General features: G+C 37.6%; 3 protein-coding genes across 6 annotated transcripts; all 3 read left to right on the plus strand.

Annotated features, from left to right (window-relative positions):
• The first annotated feature begins 483 nt into the window (after positions 1-483).
• Positions 484-5,691, plus strand: LOC147851215 (putative LRR receptor-like serine/threonine-protein kinase At1g51810). The gene is made up of 15 exons (XM_087335470.1): positions 484-635; positions 744-1,374; positions 1,678-2,174; positions 2,360-2,501; positions 2,642-2,713; positions 2,884-2,955; positions 3,093-3,164; positions 3,338-3,409; positions 3,500-3,741; positions 4,014-4,225; positions 4,312-4,435; positions 4,531-4,605; positions 4,737-4,929; positions 5,116-5,254; positions 5,336-5,691. The coding sequence occupies exons 1-15, from the start codon at positions 545-547 to the stop codon at positions 5,588-5,590; spliced, it is 2,889 nt and encodes a 962-aa protein (XP_087191596.1). The 5' UTR covers positions 484-544; the 3' UTR covers positions 5,591-5,691.
• Positions 5,692-6,762: 1,071 nt separating this feature from the next.
• Positions 6,763-9,357, plus strand: LOC147851216 (uncharacterized). Of its 3 annotated transcripts, none has more exons than XM_087335444.1 (9): positions 6,764-6,965; positions 7,071-7,137; positions 7,543-7,643; positions 7,735-7,795; positions 7,892-7,925; positions 8,085-8,329; positions 8,489-8,566; positions 8,718-8,843; positions 9,024-9,357. In XM_087335444.1, exons 3-9 carry the CDS (start codon positions 7,570-7,572, stop codon positions 9,039-9,041), a joined length of 636 nt encoding a protein of 211 aa, XP_087191570.1. In that variant the 5' UTR covers positions 6,764-6,965; positions 7,071-7,137; positions 7,543-7,569; the 3' UTR covers positions 9,042-9,357. The 3 variants fall into 3 exon arrangements, with proteins under 3 accessions (XP_087191571.1, XP_087191570.1, XP_087191569.1); XM_087335443.1 differs by having other exon boundaries at positions 7,071-7,123; positions 7,530-7,643; XM_087335445.1 differs by lacking the exon at positions 8,718-8,843 and having other exon boundaries at positions 6,763-6,965; positions 7,071-7,123; positions 7,530-7,643.
• A 5,071-nt stretch (positions 9,358-14,428) lies between these two features.
• Positions 14,429-22,388, plus strand: LOC147851217 (protein TIC 40, chloroplastic-like). 2 transcript variants are annotated; one of them, XM_087335883.1, is made up of 15 exons: positions 14,429-14,730; positions 15,581-15,683; positions 15,758-15,815; positions 19,738-19,755; positions 19,842-20,178; positions 20,291-20,397; positions 20,488-20,557; positions 20,710-20,788; positions 21,009-21,049; positions 21,126-21,171; positions 21,325-21,398; positions 21,574-21,677; positions 21,803-21,850; positions 21,933-22,023; positions 22,127-22,388. In XM_087335883.1, the coding sequence occupies exons 1-14, from the start codon at positions 14,559-14,561 to the stop codon at positions 21,993-21,995; spliced, it is 1,320 nt and encodes a 439-aa protein (XP_087192009.1). In that variant the 5' UTR covers positions 14,429-14,558; the 3' UTR covers positions 21,996-22,023; positions 22,127-22,388. The 2 variants fall into 2 exon arrangements, with proteins under 2 accessions (XP_087192009.1, XP_087192008.1); XM_087335882.1 differs by having other exon boundaries at positions 14,430-14,730; positions 21,933-22,388.
• The last annotated feature ends 2,096 nt before the right edge of the window (positions 22,389-24,484 follow it).

Raw genomic sequence — 24,484 nt, forward strand, 5'->3', positions numbered from 1 at the left:
ATCCATAAATCAATGTGAATTCTATCCGGCAGAAATTACTGTCTGCTTATTCAACACTACTATAGCTTTTGCAGCCATAATCATGCGAGTTCAATGCTTGAGCAATACATTGCGTTTAATTAGGTTAAATAATAAAAGTTTGCACCTAAACATATGAATTTACACCACGCAAACTTTTATGGATCTCCCTAATGTTCCAAAAGCGACAGAGAAAGGTCCCCAAAACGGAGCCAATGTTTGCAATATCAATAACCTTTTCGTCCACATTATTATCACAATTCCTTTTATTTCTTTCAGACAAATTGTGAAAGATACCTGCGTGAATAAAAAGAGTGACTAGGGTTGCCTTCTTTCCTTTCCCTGTCAAACCGAAGAGTCAGACGATCATTTAAGAGGAGAGTAATTATGGATCAAACCGACGATTAAGAGCACAGTTGTGAATTTTTAATGCTCAGAGTGTGAAGGGAGTTAACACCCCAACCCAAAACGCTTTCCTCCTCCACCTCCTCTTCCCATCCATCCACGCAGCAGCACTTACAATTACATGGCGTCCGCCTCCATCCGCATGATTCTTCTGTTGCTTCCCTGTTTCATCATCATCCACTTTCATCTCTCTGCCGCGCAATCCCCTTCTGGTAGTGAAAATCCAGAATTAGAACTAGAACTTACATTTTTTACCGACTCCATTATATCTCTCTGTATCAGCTTATCTTACTAACCTCCTTGATGTTGCTTTCATGTAGGGTTTCTCAGCATAGACTGTGGATCAGCCCTAACCACGAATTACACAGACGCATTAGGCATAGGGTGGGTGCCGGATGCAACGATCTGGCCAGACATCCATGGCTGGTCTTCCACGTCGGAAGTCACACCACCAACTGATGATGACACCAGTCGCGATGCAAAGTATCAGACTCTCCGCTACTTCCCACCTGCCAGTACGTCGCCATTGAATCCGACCAAGTTTTGCTACACTTTGCCGGCCATAGGCGATGTATACTACTTGATCCGAGCCACGTTCTGGTATGGCACTTCCTCGACGACATCTTTGTACGGCACACGTGTGCCTGGCTCCATAAGCTTCAGAGTGATGGTGGACACATACACAGGAGCACAGATCGACATTGCTCTACCACAAAGCTCTCCGCGTACGGAGGAGATGTATGTCCGCGCGCAGAGCGGAAGCTCATCGATCTCTGTGTGTCTTTCGGCGGCATCTGAGGATAGTGACACCCCATTCATCAATGCATTGGAGTTGCGCCCGCTTCCATCACAGATGACGTCGGTGGCCATAGTGAACATGACAAACACTGCCCTTCGCACTGCTCTTCGTAAGGACTATGGAGCGTTTGCCGACGCCCCTTCCATCATCAGGTAAACCTCATGGCCAAATCAATTTGTATCAGTATGAGCCTGGCCAGACACTCACAACACATACTGGAGAAGACCTACCTGTGCACATTTTTACATAAATTTCAGTTAGGTGTCAAATGAGAAAGTCCCAACACTTTTAACGTGTGTAGGAGTTAATGAGGAGGAGGACGAAGACATATGTATATGATAAGCTGAATTACTATGGATGGCTTGATTAGCTTAATGTCATTTGCATCCTGTTTATTAACACATGCCCATCAATTGATCAGCTCATTAGAATGCGTGGGCATTGATTTGCACCAGGTATCCAAACGATACCCTGGACAGACTATGGGAGACGTCAACAACGGGGCCTACAAATCAGACAAGCCACACGGTGGTCGTGGCCGGACTCGCCGATTCTCCACCCCTTCCCGTGGTGCAAACGAGCTATGCGGCCCCTACTGCTGCCGGGTTCTTCGTGAACTTCACGGATGGACTAGATACAACAACCTCCTACTACTACTACTTGGCACTCTTCTTTGCCGAGATCGACCCACGTGTCAATGCCTCGGGCCTCCGCGTGTTTGACGTGACAATCAATGGGAGCCCATTCTACCGAAACTTTGACGTCTACGCCAACGTGGGTCAGTATACTGTCTCTGAGCTTTATAGTTCCAAGCAGCTTGGACCCTACACTGACCACGTCCTCATCAATGCGACATCCACACCGTCTTCCGTCTATCCCCCTTCCATTGCAGCGGCTGAGATCCTCCAACTCTTCGACAATCCCATGGTCCCCGCCACCTCCTCTGTCGACAGTAAGCTAGCTACTCTGTTTTGATCAATTCGTTGAAACCATTGCATCTGAATATTAAATAGAAATGGCGGGGAGAGGGGGTCATCATGTACCAATTGTTTCATCACTGTTATAATTATGTTGCTCAAGTTTTCTCGTGATAAATGATCATGAATGTCTGCCTTGACTCTTTTTTATTATAAACAGTCCTGGGGGTTCAAGGTATAATTAGTGCGCTATCCAGCAACTTGAGTAGATTCACGGGGGACCCATGTTTGCCTGCGGATTATAAATATCCATGGCTCAATTGTACTGATAAAGGCATTCTCCCTACTCGAGTGACTTCAATGTGGGTTCATATTATAAAACATTCCATTGTCTATTATATTTATCTTCTCATTAATGTTTTCCCTATCTGCAAGTATATGAAGTGGTAGAGTATTATGCTGAACTTAATAATGGGCCTGTCGATGTAAATAATGATGATAGATCCTTGTCGAACTCGAACCTAGTGGGGAATGTGCCAAGCAGCATCAACAACCTCGATCAAGTTGTGCAGATGTAAGTTGAATGGAGGGCACCTACATATAATCGTTGCTTTAATTCACAACATTCTTGTCCCTAAACTAATTAGGAAGAATTAAGGAATGGCTTGTTGTTCTCTCACGTTAATTGAACTTGATGATTAAAAGATATGGATGTTTGGCTCATACATTTTGATCATATTACAGTTTCTTGGATGGCAATGCATTGGAAGGGCCTCTACTGGTCGATCTGAGCAATTTGGTGAATCTCCGAGTCTTGTGAGTCATATATAACATCCTCAACCATCTCTCATCACCACATGGAATGCACGACATATCATAGAAACAATAATATTAATGTGCTCCTCTCTCATTTCAAATTGCTTCCTTGTTCTTTGTTCTTGGTGTGGTTACAGGAATCTGAGCAACAACAAGTTGAGTGGACCCATCCCAGATTCACTCGCCAATCTGCCGAAATTGACGTACCTGTAAGTGAGAGATCTGACACATTTACAAGCAATTCAGACATTGATAATATTCCATGGGTATATCACAAAGCTGCACCTGCATTTCCATTCCTTTTTGTTCGTTCTCGGAACTATATATTGTTAAACTGCAATAACCACTGGTATTCTTATTCATAAGCTATTGTTTCTTGAAGAGACTTGCAAAACAACAACTTCAGCGGAGAGATTCCGATTTCGCTGCAGCAGAAGACCGGCCTCACTTTCAAGTAAGTGATTATATGCATCCTCCTACCGCCAAGTAGATGTCATATAAACTAAACTACACCAAACCGTATATGGTCTGCATACTTCTGTAGATACGATGGCAACAGCTTTCTGTGCCTTTCGAGTAACAAAACATGCGCGGCGTCTACATCAAAATCGTCAACTAGTAGTTCTAGTCTTCCAGCCATTATCGGTTCGGTTGTGGGGGTAATAGTTTTCATTGTGATTTTCATGGTCATTATGTGTATCGTTTGCAAGCGGCGGCAGAGAAGGCAACATCAAAATCAAGCCTCTGCGAGGCCTACATCTCCACATCAATTACTTGGTCCGCAGGGTAAGAATCGTGATGAGGAAGATCGTGTCTCTCTTCTAATATTCTGATCTTGCGTTTCTTAAGTAACAAAACTCTGAAGTATTAACTAAATCTATAGTATACATAATGAGAGATCATCTGATCTTTCTCAATCTCTTGCACAAACTTAGTAGCAATGTGTGACAACTTTATTTTAAAGTGCATAATATTTGACTTCTTCTCTACTGGTGAATCGTGATGTGCTCATACATATTTGACTTGGATTTCTGCGCTGCATGGCATGTATCCCACAGTCGTGAGCCAGACCAAAATATTTGAAGCTGCAAACGTCTCCCAGGCCTTCACGTTTCAAGAAATTGTGACGGCCACAAAGAATTTCTCGACAATCATCGGTAAAGGTGGTTTCGGATTCGTGTACAAAGGCACTCTTGCCAATGGCGTGCTTGTCGCTGTTAAAGTGTTGTCTGATGCATCGCAACAAGGAGCCCACGAATTCCTCAACGAGGTATATATATATATATTGAACTTTTAAAACATTGAAGATTTCAGGTACTCGTTCTGTTGGCTTAATGTGAATTGATTTTTAAATAGGTCACTCTTCTATCCCGTGTGCATCATAAGAAACTCGTGGGATTGGTTGGATATTGCACCGAGATAAAGCTAGTTCTAGTGTACGAGTTTATGTCAAATGGTTCATTGTTTGATTCCCTTTTCGGTAATGAAACTCCACTAAATATGTGTTAATGTTGTTCATGATATATTTGATGATTGGCTGAGATCATGTCATTTCTTTGTATAAACCATAAAAAGGAAACCCTGCGTTAATGAATTCTCGTCCTTTGGAATGGATCGAAAGATTGCGAATTTTGTTGGATGCAGCCCAAGGTGATGGACAATATTGAGTTCATTTAAATTTATATATGTGTCATATATGTTATACTATGTTATTTATTATATGTTGTTACATCACCAACAACATTATGCAATATGTTGTAATTTGCTAAAAATGATTGTAGGCCTTGCGTACTTGCATCATGGATGTAACTCATTAATCATTCATAGAGATGTGAAGAGTAGCAACATCCTAATGTCTAAAGATTTGGAAGGGAAAATGTCTGATTTTGGAATATCCCGGCTAAAGCCCAACACTGGTGCACATGAGGAATTGGCAACAAAGCTAATGGGTAGCATGGGATACTTGGACCCCGAGTAAGTAATGTCATCTACAATATAGATATGCATAAAAAAACTACTTGCCCCATCCAAAACCTTTTTTGATACATTTCGTGACATGACACAATAGCCATCCATGTGTTTTATATGTACCGTCAACTATCTTTAAGGTGGGATAACTTGATCTTCTTTCATGATTAATAATAAATCACATCATCCCAGGTTTGCATCCACGTTAATATTGTCTGAGAAGATTGACATATATAGCTTTGGAGTAGTTCTCTTTGAGGCAATATGTGGCAAACCTCCTGTGTTGAAAGATTTGGAACGTTCAAACAACGACATTCACATCGTAGAATGGGTAACTATGAATAAAAAGGACGAATCATAAATTAAATGTTGTCTTATAATTTTTAAAAACACATGATCTACATTGTTGCAGGCGAGACCTTATTATTATCAAGGTGCAATCGAGGAGGTTGTAGACCAAAACATGGGTAATTACAACATATCATCTATATGGAAAGTGGCAGAGATTGCCATGGCATGTGTTCAATTTCAGGGTAGAAAACGACCAACAATGAATGAAGTTTGTAATGAGCTTTCTGAAGCCTTGAGATTAGAGACTAGTTCCCAAACAATTTCACCAGCAGTTACAGGAGAATGCTATCCCTTGAACGACGTGAAGGCTAGATGAGCTTGTGTAAATACCAACGTAACATCTGCCTTGTGTTTTGAATATACTTTATCTCATGTACAATATAATTTAGAAGTCAAACAATAAATGCCACGCCTTTCCGCTTTTGTGAATATCACACTATCATTTCTATTCATGGAGTTATTTTTATCAAGTTATTAAAGGGGGATGATAATAATTTATGACAAAGCAAGGGTCACCAAGCATCTTTCATGATAAAAAATCAATATCTATTGTATGTTACCACATTTTCTTGTTTGTTGTTGTGGATCATAATGAACCATTCGTCTCGTTCTCTTTCCATTTGCTCCAGCCCTCCCCCCTACCCTTTATAATGACAACAATACCACTTGATAATGATAATTCTTAACTCATGTAAAAAATGAATGATAAGCTTTAGGTCAAAGCCACGGTTGTTGAGTGCTTATCACAACAACAATAAGAGTTGATGATATTCAAAGTTTGAAGTAGCCATTGTGGACTACCTTTCTTTGTTAACTATGAAATTCTTAAATCATTGTGCATTTGTGAAACGGAAGCATTATCATAAATAAAAAGTGGTACACATGGAGTCTGGCAACGTGTTGTTGTGTTAATGGTATATCTCCTCTTGTTGTGAGGAAGAAAGTGTGTCTTCAATGGGTGATGTTATGACACCAATGTCACCTAAATGATGGTCGATGATTGATTATGTTGTCTATGATTCGAGAGAGCCACTTGGTATGAGCAATCAATAGTGTGAGCTCGTCATCATAACTAATAGCAAATTGTAGAAATCAAACTAGTAGAACAACATGCTATAAGAGTAACGGATGTGAGGTGATTCTCATATCAAAAGAGCCTTTTGTTGTAAGTCATGTATCCTACTTGGGCAATGGTAGGGGTGAGCTTCTACCCTTAAGAGTGTCTCGTCAGAAGGGACTCGAGGGTGTGTATGTATGTTGGGGGTATCGGGAATGTAGTTAGAGTGGAGTTGCGCATCTACTAGGTTTGGTTCTAGCTATGCCAAGATCTCGCAGTAAAGTACAGTACAATGTACATACATATATACATTATACATACATAGTAAAAGTAAAAAGCAGTAGTAGCAGAAGTGGTGGAGGTTCCCCCGTTACAAAATACATACTCAAAAATGAAAGCTTTTTACGACATTCAAAATTTCTATAGACATCCCAGTCATAAAGAGATATAATCGATACTTCCATCTCTCGTCACTCGTGGTTTTCCCTCCCCTGTTCTCCGATGTTTAGGGTTTCCTCCTCCCTCACAGACCCCCTCTCTTCTTCTTCTTCTTCTTCTCCTTGGTACTGTTTTTCTGCAGCAATCTGAAGCAGAGCACATCCACGTCTCCACATGAAGATCTTATCCGTTTTAGGTACTTGAATTAGAAAAAGACTAAGATGCATGTTTCCGTCTGTTCAATCATTTCCAAATTAGACGCAATCAGAACCTTGACGTCTTTTCCTTCTGCATTTCTTAGGTATACATCATCCAAAGTGCAAGAGGCGAACTTGCTACTTCCGGAAAACTTAGGTATTCATTTCAAAGTTTCACATAGACTCTTAGATATGTGTATGTGTATGAAATATGTATGTATTTCTATGTGCACGTATGTATAGACCTGTATACATACGTGCAAACTCATACAACGCGTCAATCCTTAAAAAAATGAATGCGTTTACCTAAATCTTCCATCAATAAGCATAAGAAATCTGCATTATGCAATGGCTGTGTCTTGATGAAGAAGAAATGGATTTATTGATATCTCTCTTTTGAAATGAAAATAGTACTTTTGCATGAAAGAAGTTGGCATTTGATGGTATTGTAAATGAAAATGAAAATCATTTATTTGGTTTCTATTTCTTTGGGATGAGCCATTCATTTGACAAAATGGACCTGAAATTCTGAATCTTCAAATACTTATTTTTTGATGCTCCAGAATATGTTGTAAGTCCTCAATTACTGCATTCAAAGCAAATATGAGAGGAACTTTTCCTGGTGAAACAAGAATAAATAACCCTATCGAAAATGAGCTTGATCATCTCCCATTAAGGTTAATGTGCTTTGTAATTTGTGTGATTCATTCTCAGATAAGTTTCTAGATTCCATAATAGTTATTTAATCGATAACAATGCATTGCATAGAGAAGCAGAAGAGGAAGGTTCATCAGGATCCTCTTGTAGAAGAGAGAATCAGTTGGGAGAGGTAAGATTCAAAAAGATTTATATCAAAATTTACCTTTGCACTTATAAAGAGTTATATATGCTGACTTATAAATTATTGCTTGAATTGGTGCTGCAGAAAATGAAATTTGGCCAAACTTTCTCAGCCACAAGTAAGTTATTTGCATTCAGAAAGTATTCTAGTTGTCAAAACTTATTGAAGTTTGACACATTCTCATTGAGTATTTCTGTATCTATTGCCGTCAATGTGAATATTTTTATTCTTGGTTGGCCCTAATTGTTTAATGGTCTAATATGTATGTATGATGCAGCTTCAGAATATAATGGGGATGATAGGAATAAGATAAACATTCAGTTAAGTCTTTCTGAAGGTTTTAATAATACATCCACAAATCCTGTCAGCACTCTATTACCAAAGACAAGTGTAGAGTATTGGAATAGTAATCAAGCTATGGGACAGGAAGGTTCAGGAGTTGTTTCTCTTCCTGGCTCATTAGGTCCAAATATGAATTACCATGGCCCTAGTAGTGGTGGATCTTCGGAGTATTGGATTCAGGTTAATTATTGGATGTGCATATTTTTATCCTTATTGATTGTAATTTTAGGGAAATGTAGTAACATATTCTGTAGATTTCATGAAATTTGCCAAAAACTGATATTTGGTATCTTCCCTGATTTATATTTCTTTCTCAAATCAGAATCATTGATTTTATAGGATGAGAAGGAGCTCAAGCGGCAGAAGAGGAAAGAAGCGAATAGAGAATCAGCAAAGCGGTCAAGATTGCGTAAACAGGTGTTTGAGGGCTCTTTTTCGGATACATTAAATTTGAACATCACCAATTTGGAAATTGGAATATCATCAGTAATTGTTTAAGAAGAAGCAGACTGCCATTTGTTTATGATTTATGAGGCAAGTTATTGACATTTTTTTATCATTTTTTCAGTCTGAATGTGACGAGCTAACAGAAAAAGTGCAGAATCTCACTGCAGAAAATGAAACTTTAAGAATAGAAGTGCATAAACTTAGTGATATGTGCCAGAAACTTTCAGCTGAAAACGTATTTCTATATGTGAGTAGATTTTTCTATGTTTTTGAGTTGGCTTTTCTGATTATTTCAGTAGTTGTTAGTGAGAGCTTCTCTTAGTTATTTTACATTTAAATAGGTTTTTAGGATTTATAGCCTACTTTTGTGATATTGTCAACATTTGTTAGTGAAAGCTTCTTTTAACTATGCTTCATGTGTCTGTAGGATCGACTGGCGAAATGAAAATGAAAATGCTTGCTCTATTGTTGCTTATTTTGCCTCTTAGTTACAGATAAATCAAGTACCAAATCGGCATTTCAAACAGGTTGACAGGAGACTTACCATAACCATCTTGATAAATTTGTTAGGAGAAAGCATGAAAGAGTTAACTGGTGATATTGTACTGAAGATTGGGTTCCAATCAACGTAATGTAACATACACACTACCTATGTAGAATTTGTAAATGTGATATGGAATGTTTGTTATCAATTTAAACTTGGTTTTTGTAATGATTCTGCATTAAATTCCACACAATATACAAGATGGCATCATCCGAAACTGAGTAGATTCTGCAGCATTTTCTTTTGTGTGCTGTTTTCCACCTCAGTCCCCATTTTCTAAACACGATGATTTTGTTTGCACTCTGATTATTGAACGTCAAAAGTCCTTCTGGTGAATTGAGCCTTAAAAATATGTGTGGGCCTTGATTTCTTATTGGCTGGGTCAGGCTTTTAATCAAGTTCTCATCTTAATGTTGTTAAAGGCCCCGTCATATATAATATGGTAGAACTACTTTTAAGTACAAATTAACATTATGAGACTAAAATATGTCATTCCTGTCCGGCAATAATAATGGATAAATATTTAGAGTTTAAAGTTTGTGAATGAGCAATGGTAGACATTGTATTTTGTGTGAATATTTCTTCCTCTCCTCAATTGAAGAATTATGCGACTTATGAATTGCTATAGCAATATTCTCCTATTGAATTTTTTTAGAAATGTATCATTTTTTATTTTTCTATATAGTTGGAAGTTGGAACCTATATTGGTAGGGCTATGAATTCTTAATGATTGTACTAGTGAAGAGGCCTTGTAGTGCGTGTCTAGGTGTATATATAACATATATCCATGAAAAAATCAGGGGTTTGTGGGTGGATTATTGTGAGGAATGGCCCATGAAAGTGCCATTGTTTTCGGTGATGGAAGGAGCTGTTTGTTGGTTTATGCTATATTTCTTCTACAATCAATGCATGCATGCAGATCACATAATATGGACATGTTTTTTTTTCCTGGAATCACTTGAATGCAGTTTTAGTAGTAAAATGTATACCCATGGTTAGAAAGTAATGTATCTCCTTTTTATAAATGCAGCATGATATTTTCCTTGGTCATACATTAAACTTGTATTTTTAATGGAGCCGTATTGGTAATGCTCTTATCCTTATCCATTTCTTGATCGCAATAGTGTTAATGTGTCTTCCAACATTTGATCAATCAATACTGAAGGTGGTATACTTATTCAATTCTTTTGAATCATGCACCAATGATAACATACTGTAAGATAACAAGGTTAGTTACATGTTATTTTCTTAGTTGAGCTACAACTATTGTGTAAAACATAATTGGAGAGAGTTTGATAGTGAGCATGTAACGTAAGAGCATCCTTTGTCTTTCAATGACTACTGTCTTGACCTGACTTGCCATTTTTCCAATTTATTTTTGTCACGTAGCATCAATGTGTGTTTGGCCATACACAATGCATCCTCTTCATGTAAGGTCAAAGATATTCTGTGCTAACTCCGTTAGGGCTTGACAAGTAAATTTGGCTTGTTGAGTGCAATCTCTTTGTCTTGAAACATACCACACTCCCGTACTCTTGTATTATTTTTTGTAATCTATGTACAAAATGTACCCACGTCGTTGACTTCTACATAAAGAGGAGGTATTATGTCATACACCATCCTCTTGAAGAGCCCGTGCTTGAGGTAGCTATTATTAATGAGCATCAGTCTCTTCCTTTGGAGATGCACTTCATAAGAATGATTCCCAAAATGAAGGTCTAACCAGACAAGAGCATGATCTCGCAATTGCAAAGCATGATCTATATGCATTGTACATGTGAAATTTTCATATTGACTAGCATGCAACAAATACCATTTATCAAGCCTTGCATAGTATGAGGAGTGGGTGGTATGATGAAAGGTAAACCCAGGAACATCTAGGTGCATCATTTTCCATAAATCAGCCCAATCCAATGAGCTTTGCATATTATACCATTGACCTTGTTCCTCTTGCAACATATGCAAGTGGCCACTATTGTTATCACCTACATTTGGAGAGTTGTTGAAGTCTTCACATATAAATGCATTTTGTGGCCATGGATAAGTGCAAATGTCTTGCCAAAATAAATATCTTCCCCTTGAGGCATTCGGGGCATATATTCCAACAAAATCATATGTCTCTCCATTTATCATGCATTGCATAACCATCCACCTCCCACATTGATCATTATAGGCAACCATTGGATTTAGCTCATGTTTTATGATCATAAGCACTCTAGACGTTGTACCTTGACCTGTATAAAAGATGTCAAAACCTCCAAATGAACAAGCTTGACCATTGATTCAACTTGTTTATGTTCTTGAACACAAATTACATCTACTTGAGAAGAGACAATATAGTTCCAAAATAGTTTCCATTTATTAGGGTTACAAAGGCCCAATACATTGAGGAGACATATTTGACTTGTTTATGCATGGTTAATATGGTTGAAGATATGAAACAAAGCAAAATACCAATCCGATTGCATATTAGTATCATCGCCATGCTTATTTACATGAAGACTCATATCTGCATTTAATCCTTCTTTGCAAATGTCCACATATGAGCCTCCACTCACCCTTTTCCAGGCTTTTGAGATTGAAGAGAGCATTGAAGCATTAACCTGTAAAGATGAACCTTGATTCTCAAGTGTGTGTGTGTAGTTCCTAACCACAACAGGTGTCTTGCTTCTAAAGGATTTCTTAGATAATTGCTATCCTTAAGTGTTCTCTTTGTCCACATCAGAGTCTTGTCTCAAATCGTACATGTTTGATTGCACATTACCAATTGTCTGCAAGACTTTACTTTCCCCTTGGTCTTGTACTCTTGGTTTCTGGATGGGTTGCATCAGAGATCAATTGGTTGCCTTTGAAGAAAAAACCTGACTATTTTCTTTTAATGATGTGGGTTTCAACATTGCAATTTCAGGTGGCTGAATAGTGAGTGTTGGGCATTTTGATTGCATATGACCAAACTTGTTATATGTGTAACATACACTTGCAATTTTGCCCCATTTCCGCTTGAAAGGTCTTGCACCAATAGTTGGAGCATCCAAGTTGAAGGTGATACCTTCCAAGATCAGAATATTTGTGTCCCAAAGAATACAAAATGTATTCAAAGTACTTGTAGTTTTTTGGGGTGTACTACTCTCCCCATTCCGGCTACAATTTAGGTAGCACGTGATTCCAATTTCGTGGAAAGTCAAGCACTTCCACCCAAACAGGACATTTGTGTTGAATTAGCCCTTGATAGTCTTTTGTCAAAGACTACAACAATGCATGAACCATTTGATAGCTATATGTTAAAGGAGATTCTTCAAGTAATTGAATTTTGTATTTCGGTTATGATAGCAACACTTCGTAAAAGCCTCTAGCAACAAAATAAACTCCATTAACTGCATAGACTTTAAACATTGCATTTATCCGTTGAGCTGCGTCATTTGCAGAAGGCATCTTCTCAGGAAAAACGAGAATAATAGCATTTGACATGTACATTTTAAAGGATTCAACAAGTCCTGTGATGGGAAAGTAAATGTCTTGCTTGGCAGAGGGCCATGCCATGTCTTTCTGGCCTCTACAAAGTCCTTTACTAGACTATCCCGAAGCCATTTTGTATATACGGGATCTTCTATTATTTCTTTCCTCTTCTTATTCCATACAGACAATGATTGAGCCATCCGTGGCAACAATAATGTGGTAGACCTGCTACTTTGTGTGTTGAAATGTAGAGAGGTCTAACAAAGTTAATGAGAGGAGCAAACATGGTATCTCACAACTTAGGTCGAAATAGGCAGGTCCTGAAGTCCGGACTCCGCTCAGATTTGAGGGAATCTGACATGCTCAATCCATCCGGATGGCGCTGAAACCCCAAAACAACTCAGACCTCATCTGAATCTGACTCCGGATGAGGGAGATATTAGATTTGAAAGGTAAACTCTGTCTCTTTGTCTTTCACGTTGCGCTGTGTTGTGCCTTATAGTGCAATTTACAATGGAACAAATGATAAAAAAGCATTCAATAGTGATGCAAAGAAATTACAAGACACAAATTTATGTAAATCATGTTTATAACCAATTGATGTTTATTGGAGTATGTGGTTACATTACAATGCTACCAAAGAATTACCTGCCACAATAATAGGGACTTTATATCATATCATAATATAGTATCCAAATTTAATAGTGCATTGAATTCTACCAACTATAAAAAATATCTAGTGACATCAATTAAAGTATAGGGACTTTGGTTTATGTTATATTTCATCTACAATCGATGCATGCATGCAGATCACATAATATGGACATCTATAATATGGAATGACCTATTTATATCAATGATGCCCTTGTCTTGAGAGTTTGTAATATTGGGGGTCGACATTTCATGTGAGGAAAAAGGAGATGTCTTGTGTGTTGGTTTATCTTAAAACATGTCAAAGGCTATGACTTTAGAATTTGAGAGTTAGAGTGAGCTCATAGATATATGTACTAAAATGATTCAATCGTTAACGAGGTTAATGCCACATTTTAGTTCATGCTCATTGAAATACTACCAACAAATTCATCAAAAGAGTCTACAATATGTATAACAAAGCTAAAATGTGAAACGAAAACAAATGTGATACATACACGCATTGTTTATTTGATGATCATTCAATATGATTGTAATTTACTTCTGATTATAATTGACAACTTAAGACAACCGTAAAAATGCACATGGGCCGTCAAGATTGGTACCTATTTTGAATTTTTATTTTCTTGAGATTGTAAAACTCCGTACATGAAAACCTGAAATCAGTAAACAAGATCAAACACAAAAGGTAACCAACACACCATAGATGTCAACTTTGCTCACAGATCTTGAACATGATATACAGATGAACCATATATTTCTGTGGTATTCAGACCCATATCAGTGCCTCTATGGTCTTATCCGAAGAACTATTTTGAAGTTTATTCATCACATACTCTTGCTCTTGTATAGTTGAGTGTAGAAAGGAGGACTATAGAGGAGGGTAGCACACTCCATGGATATAAGACTACATACTGTATACATATACACGCGAGTGATGGTTGAAGTAGGAGTAGTGGGGGCTGGCTGTTATCGCCAACAATAGTGGATTCGACGTCTTTCTAATACATACATATGTATAGCAGAGCAATGATTAAAGCATTCATGGGACATCCTTCGTTTTCCATTTGGAACCGAACCATTCATTCATTGGTGAGTAAAAAGTGAGAGAATATGGAAAAGCAGGTCGCGCTGCTCTGTAGAAGAGGATCGAACTCGAGACCTCGTGACGGGATGCTCCTCCTCTTTCTATGCTAACACTCCAAAAACCTCCGTCCCTCTTCTTATCATAAGCCTTTTGCTTTCTCTGCTAATCCTCTTCTTCCTCCTCTTCACTCTGTCTGCATCGAAAGAGCGCCATTGGAGCTCCCCATGGCCACCATGAAGTCTTCTCTTCAGTGTCACGATCAAATTCCGCCATGCTCGCAGCCCCTCTCCCTCAAGAAATACCACGGAAGATTTGGTCCTTCTTCTTCTTCTTCTTCAGTCGCAGCAAATAGGAGAATGGGGAGGAGCAGAAATTTGACAATTTCTGCAACACAAGGTCAGGAAAGCAGAATCTCTGATTCAAGTTCTCGTTGATCCTTATCTCATTTATTTGAAGGCGAAAAGCCTTATTCTTTTCCCACATATCGAAATGTTTGTCGTTTGACTTCATCTCATGAAAATGTAGTTTTATGTATGTCATTATTTTTTTAGTTTTATACACATAAATTTCATGAGAAACGTATTTAAATTTCAGGAAAATCTAGTTTTTCTGTCAACCTCGTGAGAATCTTGTTTTATGAGCAAAGATTTCATGCTTATCTTGTTTTATGCATGCCAAAGTCACGAAAATCTAGTTTTTAATCACTGTTTATTTCAGAGAACTCCAGTTCAATTTCACAGAAATCTAGTTTTTGAAATACAGCAAACATTTGCTAGTTTTATTCTTCACATTCACTAACGTGTTTGGACAAAAAACAACTGACTTCCAGCTTATGTAAGATTATCTTGAATTCATATTGTTGCGGTTTGGAGAAAGAAAGGAAAATTTGACCAGTATTTGAGATTGTGATGTCTGTTTTTGAGTGACAAATTCCTTCGTATTGGACTTGTGTTACTGTGGCATACACATGTATGGGGAAATACAGCTGTAAGCAATATGAAAGAACAACCATTTCATTATAGATTCTATATCTACAGTGACTTTCCAACACTTGGATTAGTCAGTCTGGGTTTATTTAGACAATAGCCTTTACGTATGATGAGATATTGTTTTTCTAATTAGTTCTACTGTTTTCTTGTTCTTTGGTTGCTTGTTTTGATCCTAATTTGTTTTTTTAGATTTTACAAGTTTTGGTTGTTTGTTTGGCTGACCTATTGAGTTTTTACTATTCATGCACACATTTTAGGTGAGGCACAAAACAAGGCTGAACTTTCTAATAGTAGAACAGGGAGTCAGGTATCAACCACAGTAGTTCCACCAACTCCATTTCCACCACCACAACCTCAATTGTACGTATCATGAATTTTCCTTATAAGTAAATAAACTTTTGGTTGGTAGTTCTAAACTCTTTTGCCATTTGCAGTGGGTCTCCCATTTTGTGGATAGGAGTGGGTGTGGGGATATCTATTGTTTTTTCATGGGTAAGTTTTAATGATTTTAATGGCGACAATAGCAATATATATAGATATTTTTCTTTCTGTCTCTTCTTGCTTCTACATTTTAAAAACATATGAAGCAGACTCATCAGTCTCTGTAAGTTCAGAGATTAAGAAAGATATAAGAATGTATTTTGAGAGTCTAAATGGCCCACGAGACTGAATGAAAAAGGCGTGTGTGTGAGAGAGAGATTCAGTATTTCCTTGAGATGATGGTTGTATATTAACATCCATGGGGGAAGTGGGAGACAATATGACCCACATAATCTATATAAAGCACTCTCCTCAGCTGTGTAGGTGGGGGGTTTTTAAACAGCAAAACAAAAAGAAAAACTAAATTAGTTTCCTAATCTCACTGTTTGATCTTCCTTGAATGTATTGCTCTAATTGAGTAGATGAGCCAAGAGCATTCCTAGTGTTTTCAGAGACGGCTGCCCACATTAAGAGTTTCTGAAGCTAGCAAAACCTTTTGGAATTTTTGAAAATCATACCTGATGTCTTCGTGTGGAAGGTATTCAAAGTGACACGTTCCTTTTATTTCTGGTATGCTGAGGCGACATAGGTTACATATTCTCTCTTTCTGCTCAATATTCAGCCAACACCCAGTTTCTATTTTAATGTATGTGAGCCTGTGTGCATCCATGTGATGGCATGTCTCGCTTGCATCAAAATCGGTGTCTAGATATAAGTCTGGCCTTCTGTCCCTTTCTTTTCCTCTTACGTACACATCCATATATTCCTGATACTTATCTCTGTTGAGGTGCATATATGTCCAATGGTGCATCTCTATCCATGAGACAGATGGATATCCATATATTCAGGGCGTAGTATAAACCATCCTCAGTGGTGTAGAGAAGATGGTCTTGATAGAAGGCCATCTTCATACCTGGTTCCAGCATAGATTCAATCCATCTCTGCCCTGTCTCTGGCACAACCCTACATGTAGAAAAGTTATACAGAGAGAGAGAGAGAGTGGGTTGACTCAGCTGGTAAGGTTTTCTAATAGAGACCAGAAGGGTCACATGCTCAGCCGCTACATTTCACAAAAGCATCTAGTAAATTAGTGCATTTGATGAGATTTGAATCTCTAGGCATGGGTTAGAAAACATGCTAAAGTATAGCCCTCATACAAGATGGAGGATGTATTATCATCCTCTGGAGGTCAGTTATGAATTGGGACGTTATATAAACAAGTAGCTGATATGATGTCCTCTGGTAGGTCAGAGTGCTGATTCTTTGTCACTTGTGTATGATTTATGAGTGATCTTCTATACTTGAAAAGGGAGCATAGGAAGGTTCCTAAGTATGAGACCTCTTGCGGATTCCTAGAAGTTCATGACGGGTATTTCACTATGTGATCACATTGGGAATGGCACCTGCATGTCAGCGTATGCATGCATTTAAGCGTGAAATCTGGCTCATTCCCAATCTCATGAGTTTGGCATATTGTGCATGTACAATACTCCTTGGCTAGACGTTGCCAAGTTCCACGTATGAGGCTAAATCAAGTCTGCATTTTCCGAGGAGAGTAATTGCTCGTCTAGCCGATAGAGGTGTGGGGATGACAAAGTGAGTCTGGGCATACTTGGATGTAGCTCAGTAGGTGTCTCACAGCATGGGGCTTATTAGCATTTGGTAGTATTGTAGTTTGTTGCCCTTTTACCCAGTTTACCATTTTCATCTTAGTGTATTCACATAATGGAACTCAATGTGCATGTTTTCCCGTCCTGTTGTGAGAGTGTGCAAGTGCGATGGCAACTCTATCTTGCTTCCGCATGGACAGGCCCTGAGTAATTTCCCCATATTGAGTGTTGAGTTATTCTCCATCTGGTTTCTAATGTGGCTGAGTAAAAACTGGACTCATGTTCTCCTGTCCCTTTCATTTCCTCGACGTGCACATCCAGATATTCCTCAACACGACGTCTAGCAAACCATTTCCGGATTTCTTGGACCCAGCTGGATGAAATGCCTTGTCGGCAGATGGAACCAAAAGTTGACCCACCAGATTGATACAATCCGCCTAATTATATCAAACACATGTAGCAACTCTCTTCTTATGTTCTTCTTCCTTTATATTGAATGCGAATAGAAAAGATGTTTTATCGTCCACGAGAAGGCCAAATTTGACCTATACAACCAAATAAACATATCATCTTGTATGCGACTCCTTCCTAAAAAGGGGAGGGTTTATGGTTTATCATGTCCATCGAATAAGTTATCATACTTCTCACGAATTACCTTATACACTTAGCACGCAAGAAGTAAGTGATATTCATCCTCCACTAGGTTTGCATTGCATACCTCGTATATCTTCATATTATGGTGATAATGCCATGATGCTACCTCAAATCCTAACTTGTGTGAGTGAGTTTGACGAAGTGTTAAAGCTCTCCAAGAGCCAAGGCTCATTGGGTAGTAAGATGTGGTTGGATGCATTTTGGCATTTTTATCTTGTATTTGGGGTCACCATTCGGGGTTAACTTTTGCAATGTAATATTCCAATTTGGACATTTTTAACATCTTGCCACTCCATCCTTAGTGCCTCTATGAATCTATCCTCAATTATCACACACTTCATAGCATCACCTTACCCCCCATCTTTTACACCATTTCATAATGTCAAACACCCAGCCAGATGAGAGGGTTTCACTCTTGCATCCTATGTTCCAAGCCTGTTTTAGCAATCTGTGATTTGGCATATTCTTGAATTTTGTGATATATGTGTATACTCTTTGTATTGCTAGTATCTCTATGGGCTGAGCACCGGTTAAAAATAGCCTGACAGGATAAGATGTTGACGATTTTATCCCCAATTATCTATGCAAGAAAGATATTTGAATTTTCTCTATTTCTTCCATGCACTAAGTGAGATCATGACACCCCATACTTCCACTTCATAAAGAAACTCTTGGAAAACCATAGCATTGAATAATATCAATCTCACACCCTATCCTTGAGTATCACTTTGTTTGCATTGATTCTTAAACATATAATAACTATTGCAACCCGCTTCAAGTCTATGCTCATAGCATACATTCAACCTATTTGTTGATGGGGCATTAATACCAAGATATTTGAAGTTTGGCACCACTTGTATTTTCGCCCTTGTATGTAAAAATGGGCTAGTGTCTTGGTTGTATTGCCTTTATTGCCACCATTTTTGTTTTGTTCACATTAACAATTATCTCACTGGTCAGTGTTGCATATCATCCAAATTATATGAGAATAAAACATCAACATATAGGAGTAAAAAAATAAACTCTTGGCCATCGAATCCTTTTTCTTTTGCAGCCTTGTTTACGATTTCTTCAAGTTTATTGATGGATAGACCAAAGAGTGTGGGAGAGAGTAGACATTCTTACTTGACCCCCATGTTGCTCAAGAAGTACTTCGAGAAACCACTGTCGTCAATTGCCATGTAACATGCTCATACAATCATGCTACAACTGTTCTTTATTCTGATGCCATTCCCATACAATGTCACAGGCTTTCTAGAAGTCCACAAGGCAACACTTCTTGAGTATAGGTGAGAGTAGTGACCCTTACTTGAACCCCAAGTTGCTCAAGAAGTACTTCGAGAAACCACTATCCATTTCCAATTGGCACCTAACTTGTTCATACAATCGTGCTACCGCTGCTCTATACTGTTATGGCATTCTGACTTCTATCATTCTTTTCCAAAGCTCACTCCTTGGTACAGTGTCGAAGGCTTTATTGAAGCTCACAAAACAGCAATATAGTGTTCGCTTGAACGTGACTTTCTTCCATAATTACTCTTATGTAACCAAATGGTCAGCAATGTAATGTTTTGATCTAACACCTGCTTGAGAGAGAGAGAGAGAGAGAGAGAGAGAGGTTTATTACCTTTGACTTGTTTCCTTACTCCCTTTCAATTTTCTTGCTACAGGCAGCCAAGAAAGTTCAGGTATCTTTATGAGTTCAAACTTCATCATGAATGTGATGATGCTAGTATATACGATTCTGAACTTGTCAAAATTATCTCGAATACAGAGCTATGCTATGCAGCAGGCCTTGAAGGCCATGATGGAACAAAGTGGGCAAGGAGGGAATCCATTTATGGCGGGGCAAGGAACCAACCCATTTGGCGGGCAAGGTAGGACTCCATTTATGGCTGGTCCAGGAAGCAATCCATTTGGTGGACAGGGTGTGAATCCATTTGCAGGGATGCCGCCAGCCTCTTTTCCCATTACCCCTCCACCACCGCCGCCATCACCTGCTGCATCAAGTACTGTCAATGTGACCCATAGCACTATCTCTCCGCCACAATCTGAAGCTAAATTAGTGGATGAGAAACCGGTGGAGAAACCCATGAGCACTAAGAGAGTAGGTAAATACGCAATGATGCTTCATTGATTTATGTGTGATGAATAATCTTGTTTGTTTTCTTCTTGAGGTGTAAGATTTCAATGTAAAAACTGAACTTTTGGATTTGCACACAGCGTTTACAGATGTTGAAGTAAACACGTTGGTTGAGGATAAGATGATAGCTCAGGACCAGCCCTCACCTCAGGATTCTCCTCCAAAACCATCCTTTACTGATGCAGAGGTGTGGTTCCAATGCTGCTACAAGTTATCCTTTGACGTGTTTTCATATTTTTCTTTACTTATATCAGTTTGTGGTGTCTGTGTGTAAAAGGTGGTAGATAATAATACCAGCTTTTCAGGCTCTAGTGGCTATGCAAGCCAGGACAGCACAGCTCAGAATGGTGGGCGTGTTTATCTGATCTTTTTGGTTTAAGATTTATAATTTATTTCACCAGATACCAAATGGCACATTTGCAGTTGGAGCTATCTTGATCATTTCTGATTTGTCCCACAAAAACATCAGTAGTAATCATGGTAATGCTATTTTTTTCAGGGAAAACGAAGTCCTTTATAAGTGTGGAGATGCTAGAAACTATGTTGGATGATCCCAAGATTCAGCAAATGGTGTTCCCGTACGTCTTTGCAGGCCCAAACCTTAAGGAAATGGATTAACATGATTTTGTTGTCTTAATTCAGAAACTGCTTTGCATTTAATTAACATATGTGTATAAATAGACGCATAAAATTGCCTGCATAGACAAACAGGCTTAAATATGTCTCAATCGTCAAATCTATTTTCTTTCTGGCAATTTCGTGTTCATTTTGACTGGATGATTTGCATTTTCTATACAGATATTTGCCAGAGGAAATGAGAGATCCTGTCACTTTCAAACGTAACTATATTTATTTATTTATTTCAAAATATTCTAACTCCCTTGTATATTCATATTAAATGAGAATGCTTGTTAGGTATGATTCAACTTCCACAGGTTCGACAACAACTTCAAGAAGCATTGTAAGTTCATTCTGCATTATGGTAATAAAAGTTTTATATGCAGTATGTTCATGAAATAAATGGATGCTTTATATAACTTTTTAGATCATACTGAAATTTGGAAGTCTGCGCTGTCAATTATTGATCATAGTTTTCTTTATTTTGCGAGTTTAGAAATAACATGGGTGGAGATGATGGATTGGATATGTTGAAGTACATGAACAGTGATGCCGTAAAACAGCAGTTCGGTAAGGTTTTCATGTTTCGCGATCACTTAATCTTCAGTATATGTAACCATTTCACTTTAAGTTAAGGACTTCTTTCATTTCTGCATAAGATGCTAGTTATCTATAATATCAGCACATTTCAAATAGCTCTAATGTATAACATGAAATGGCTTTTGATTCTTTGTGATGGTTACAGAACAAATTGGCTTGACTCCAGAGGAAGTTGTTGGCAAGATTCTTGCAAGTCCAGATATTGCGGCATCATTACAGAATCCAAAAGTTGTGGAAGCCATAATGGATGTATGTTTTGATTTAAGAGCCATGGAAAACCAAATACTTTTCGTTTTATTTCCTTGATGATAATAGGTATAAATTTATCCCAGGCATCTACGCATTAATATTTATGCAAATGTTTCATTTTTCAGTGCTCCCAGAATCCACTTAACATTACGAAGTATCAAAATGACCAGGAGGTATTTATGCCTTAGTTTCTTGGGATGTGGCATTGGATTTTACTGTTGAAAGAGGCTAATGGATTCTTCTTCATAATTGTAGGTTATGAATGCACTTCTCAAAATTGCAGAACTTTTCCCTGGTGCTACAAGTTCACCTTATTAGGAGTGAAAAATGTTAAAGAGAGATAAGTGTAATATTTTTTTCCTAGTATCAGAGGCCTTGTTTTTTATGCGAGTTAGGTCTTTTACGGCATTCCTGCTATTCTTAGGACACTGATCTTTTTCTTCTTTCAGAGTTAGGCTGAAGAGCTTGTTAATGCCAAAATCATTCTTTGGAAGTCTCATTTCTTGTAGAGAGATCTCAGTTAATGCCTTCCACTTAGGCATATACACCCATCATGATGAATGTACCTTATTTCATTACCAATTGATCAATCTTCTATGCACAATGTTCTAGAGGCAAATAAGAACGTATGGTAGACTTGTTGTCATACAGTTGTCATTCACGCATTTTGAGAAATAATATAATGGCTGGCAATTGTTGATATATTTCAAATATTGGTTTTTCTCCATCTAATTCCATTTCAAATTCTTAGAATAATAGTTCTTTTGTTTTCATGGGAAGAGTATGTGGATAAAAAAGTGGATTGTCAGACATGGGTATCTGAGTACCAGAAGTGCTGATGTGGCAAATTTGTGTACCTTCGATTTCAATCTCTACTATATCTTGTCAATGATGAAAGATTGGACTATCAAATCTTGTTGTGAAATTTAAATGAAGCCCAAGCATTTGGACAATAAGATTTTTATGTACATAAATTTATTAATATCATTCTAAGCACAATTGTTTGTTAAACATTCAAATGTGCTTAGTATTGTACATGGGTTGAGCTGAGTGTTTGTCAAGCTTAATATGATTTGCATACATCAGGTCTTTGAGAAACTGGTATTCCTTTGTATACAAACCATAAGAAATGTACACCCTTAGATTTTTATGAAATCTAGCAATTGTGAAAATTCACATGTTCAATGCATACATAATTAGACGACATTGACACACTCTTTGCTAACCTTTGGACATCACAAAGCCTACTCCCTTACATATTTATATATACAATTAAATAAAAATAGATAAACCCTAACCCTTGGACATCCCAAAGCCTACTCCCTTACATATTTATATACGCAATTAAATAAAAATAGATAATCCCTGACCCTTCTGGATATGTTGTAGGATTGTGAAGGATTCTAAGATTGTGCAAGAATGAGGGGATATAAAGAGAATATGAGTTGCATGAATTATAAACATGTTGCTCTATTATATTATCAATTTGATGCTATAAAACCACATCCTCCATGTTTCTGATTTTATACAAATTGACAAGCCAATTTGTCATTAAAACTATTGAATGTTATATGAATACAAAATTGTGGGAAAAGTTATTGACTTTAATGATTACCATTCATGTTTTAAGGCTAATTGACAATGTACAAACTTCAAAGGATATATAACTTTTCAAAACACTTCTATCTCATGCTTAATATAAATGACAAAATTGTTGCTGTAAAGTTTATTGAACTAAAGCTACACATGAACTGAGTTACGATTTACAATTGAAAAAATGTGATTTGTAAAAAGACATTGGTTACAATCAAGAAATGTGAAGGAAATCAATTAACAAATTAAAAAACATAGAAGGACTCCTCTAGATAATGGCAATGGTAGGCAAGAAAATATGTTGATTAGACCTAATGTACAAAGATGTTTCACACAAGATGCATGCATGCATCCCCATACCACCTCCCTCTTTGTTTGAAACGAATCCAAAATAAGATAAAGAGAAGGGACAAGACATATAACAATATTGCCAATACATCATTCCTTTTATTAATTACCAAAGAATGCGTCCCCACCCCCCTTTGTTTTTATATTGATGTTCATGCTCCCAAAAAGGATTTCCCTAAGAAGTTTCATAATTGGTTAGGTTCGTTGCATGTAATTCTTTTGTTTTGTGTTTGAGTTCCTTGCTTCTATAGATTATTGGTAGCTTATTTGCACAAAATTGAAAGCTTGGTAAGTTATATATATATATATATATATATATATATATATATATAGTTATGTATCTCTAGTCCGTGCACAAGGGGGCATGTATATTTAGGTCATTTTCACAACTTCTCATAATGATGATCAATTTTGATCTTTCCATCCCTCATTATAAGGCATAAATAATGTCTTGTTATGGAATGGTTCTAGGTTTTTGTTTTCAATGGATAATGGTTTTGTATTTATATCTTAATATGTACCACTATTGTTGCACTCATTTTTGGCATCTAAATTCTCTTTCTCATTATTGTGTCTAATCACATACGATTCTTTGTAAAAAAATTAAAGTCTCATTACATGTAGTGAATTTCCCTATAAAAGGAGAAGGAAGTATAGACAAAAGAACCCAAGAAATAAGATTGAGAGGATTATATTGGATCTAGAGAAAGATATATTATAATAGAGAAAGAGGGAGAGAAAGTATCATCAAGAGAAGAGAAGAACTAGCTTGGTGGTTGTGGTCCTCAACTTGCAACGGAAATGCGGTGGTTCGAGTCTTATACTTGTCGAGAGATTGAAGGGAAGACTATGGTCTACTATTAAGA

Source organism: Azolla caroliniana, unplaced genomic scaffold (genome assembly GCF_043228905.1).
Source record: "Azolla caroliniana isolate FFs.n. ecotype wild unplaced genomic scaffold, voAzoCaro1.0.p SCAF_20, whole genome shotgun sequence".
Taxonomy (NCBI): domain Eukaryota; kingdom Viridiplantae; phylum Streptophyta; class Polypodiopsida; order Salviniales; family Salviniaceae; genus Azolla; species Azolla caroliniana.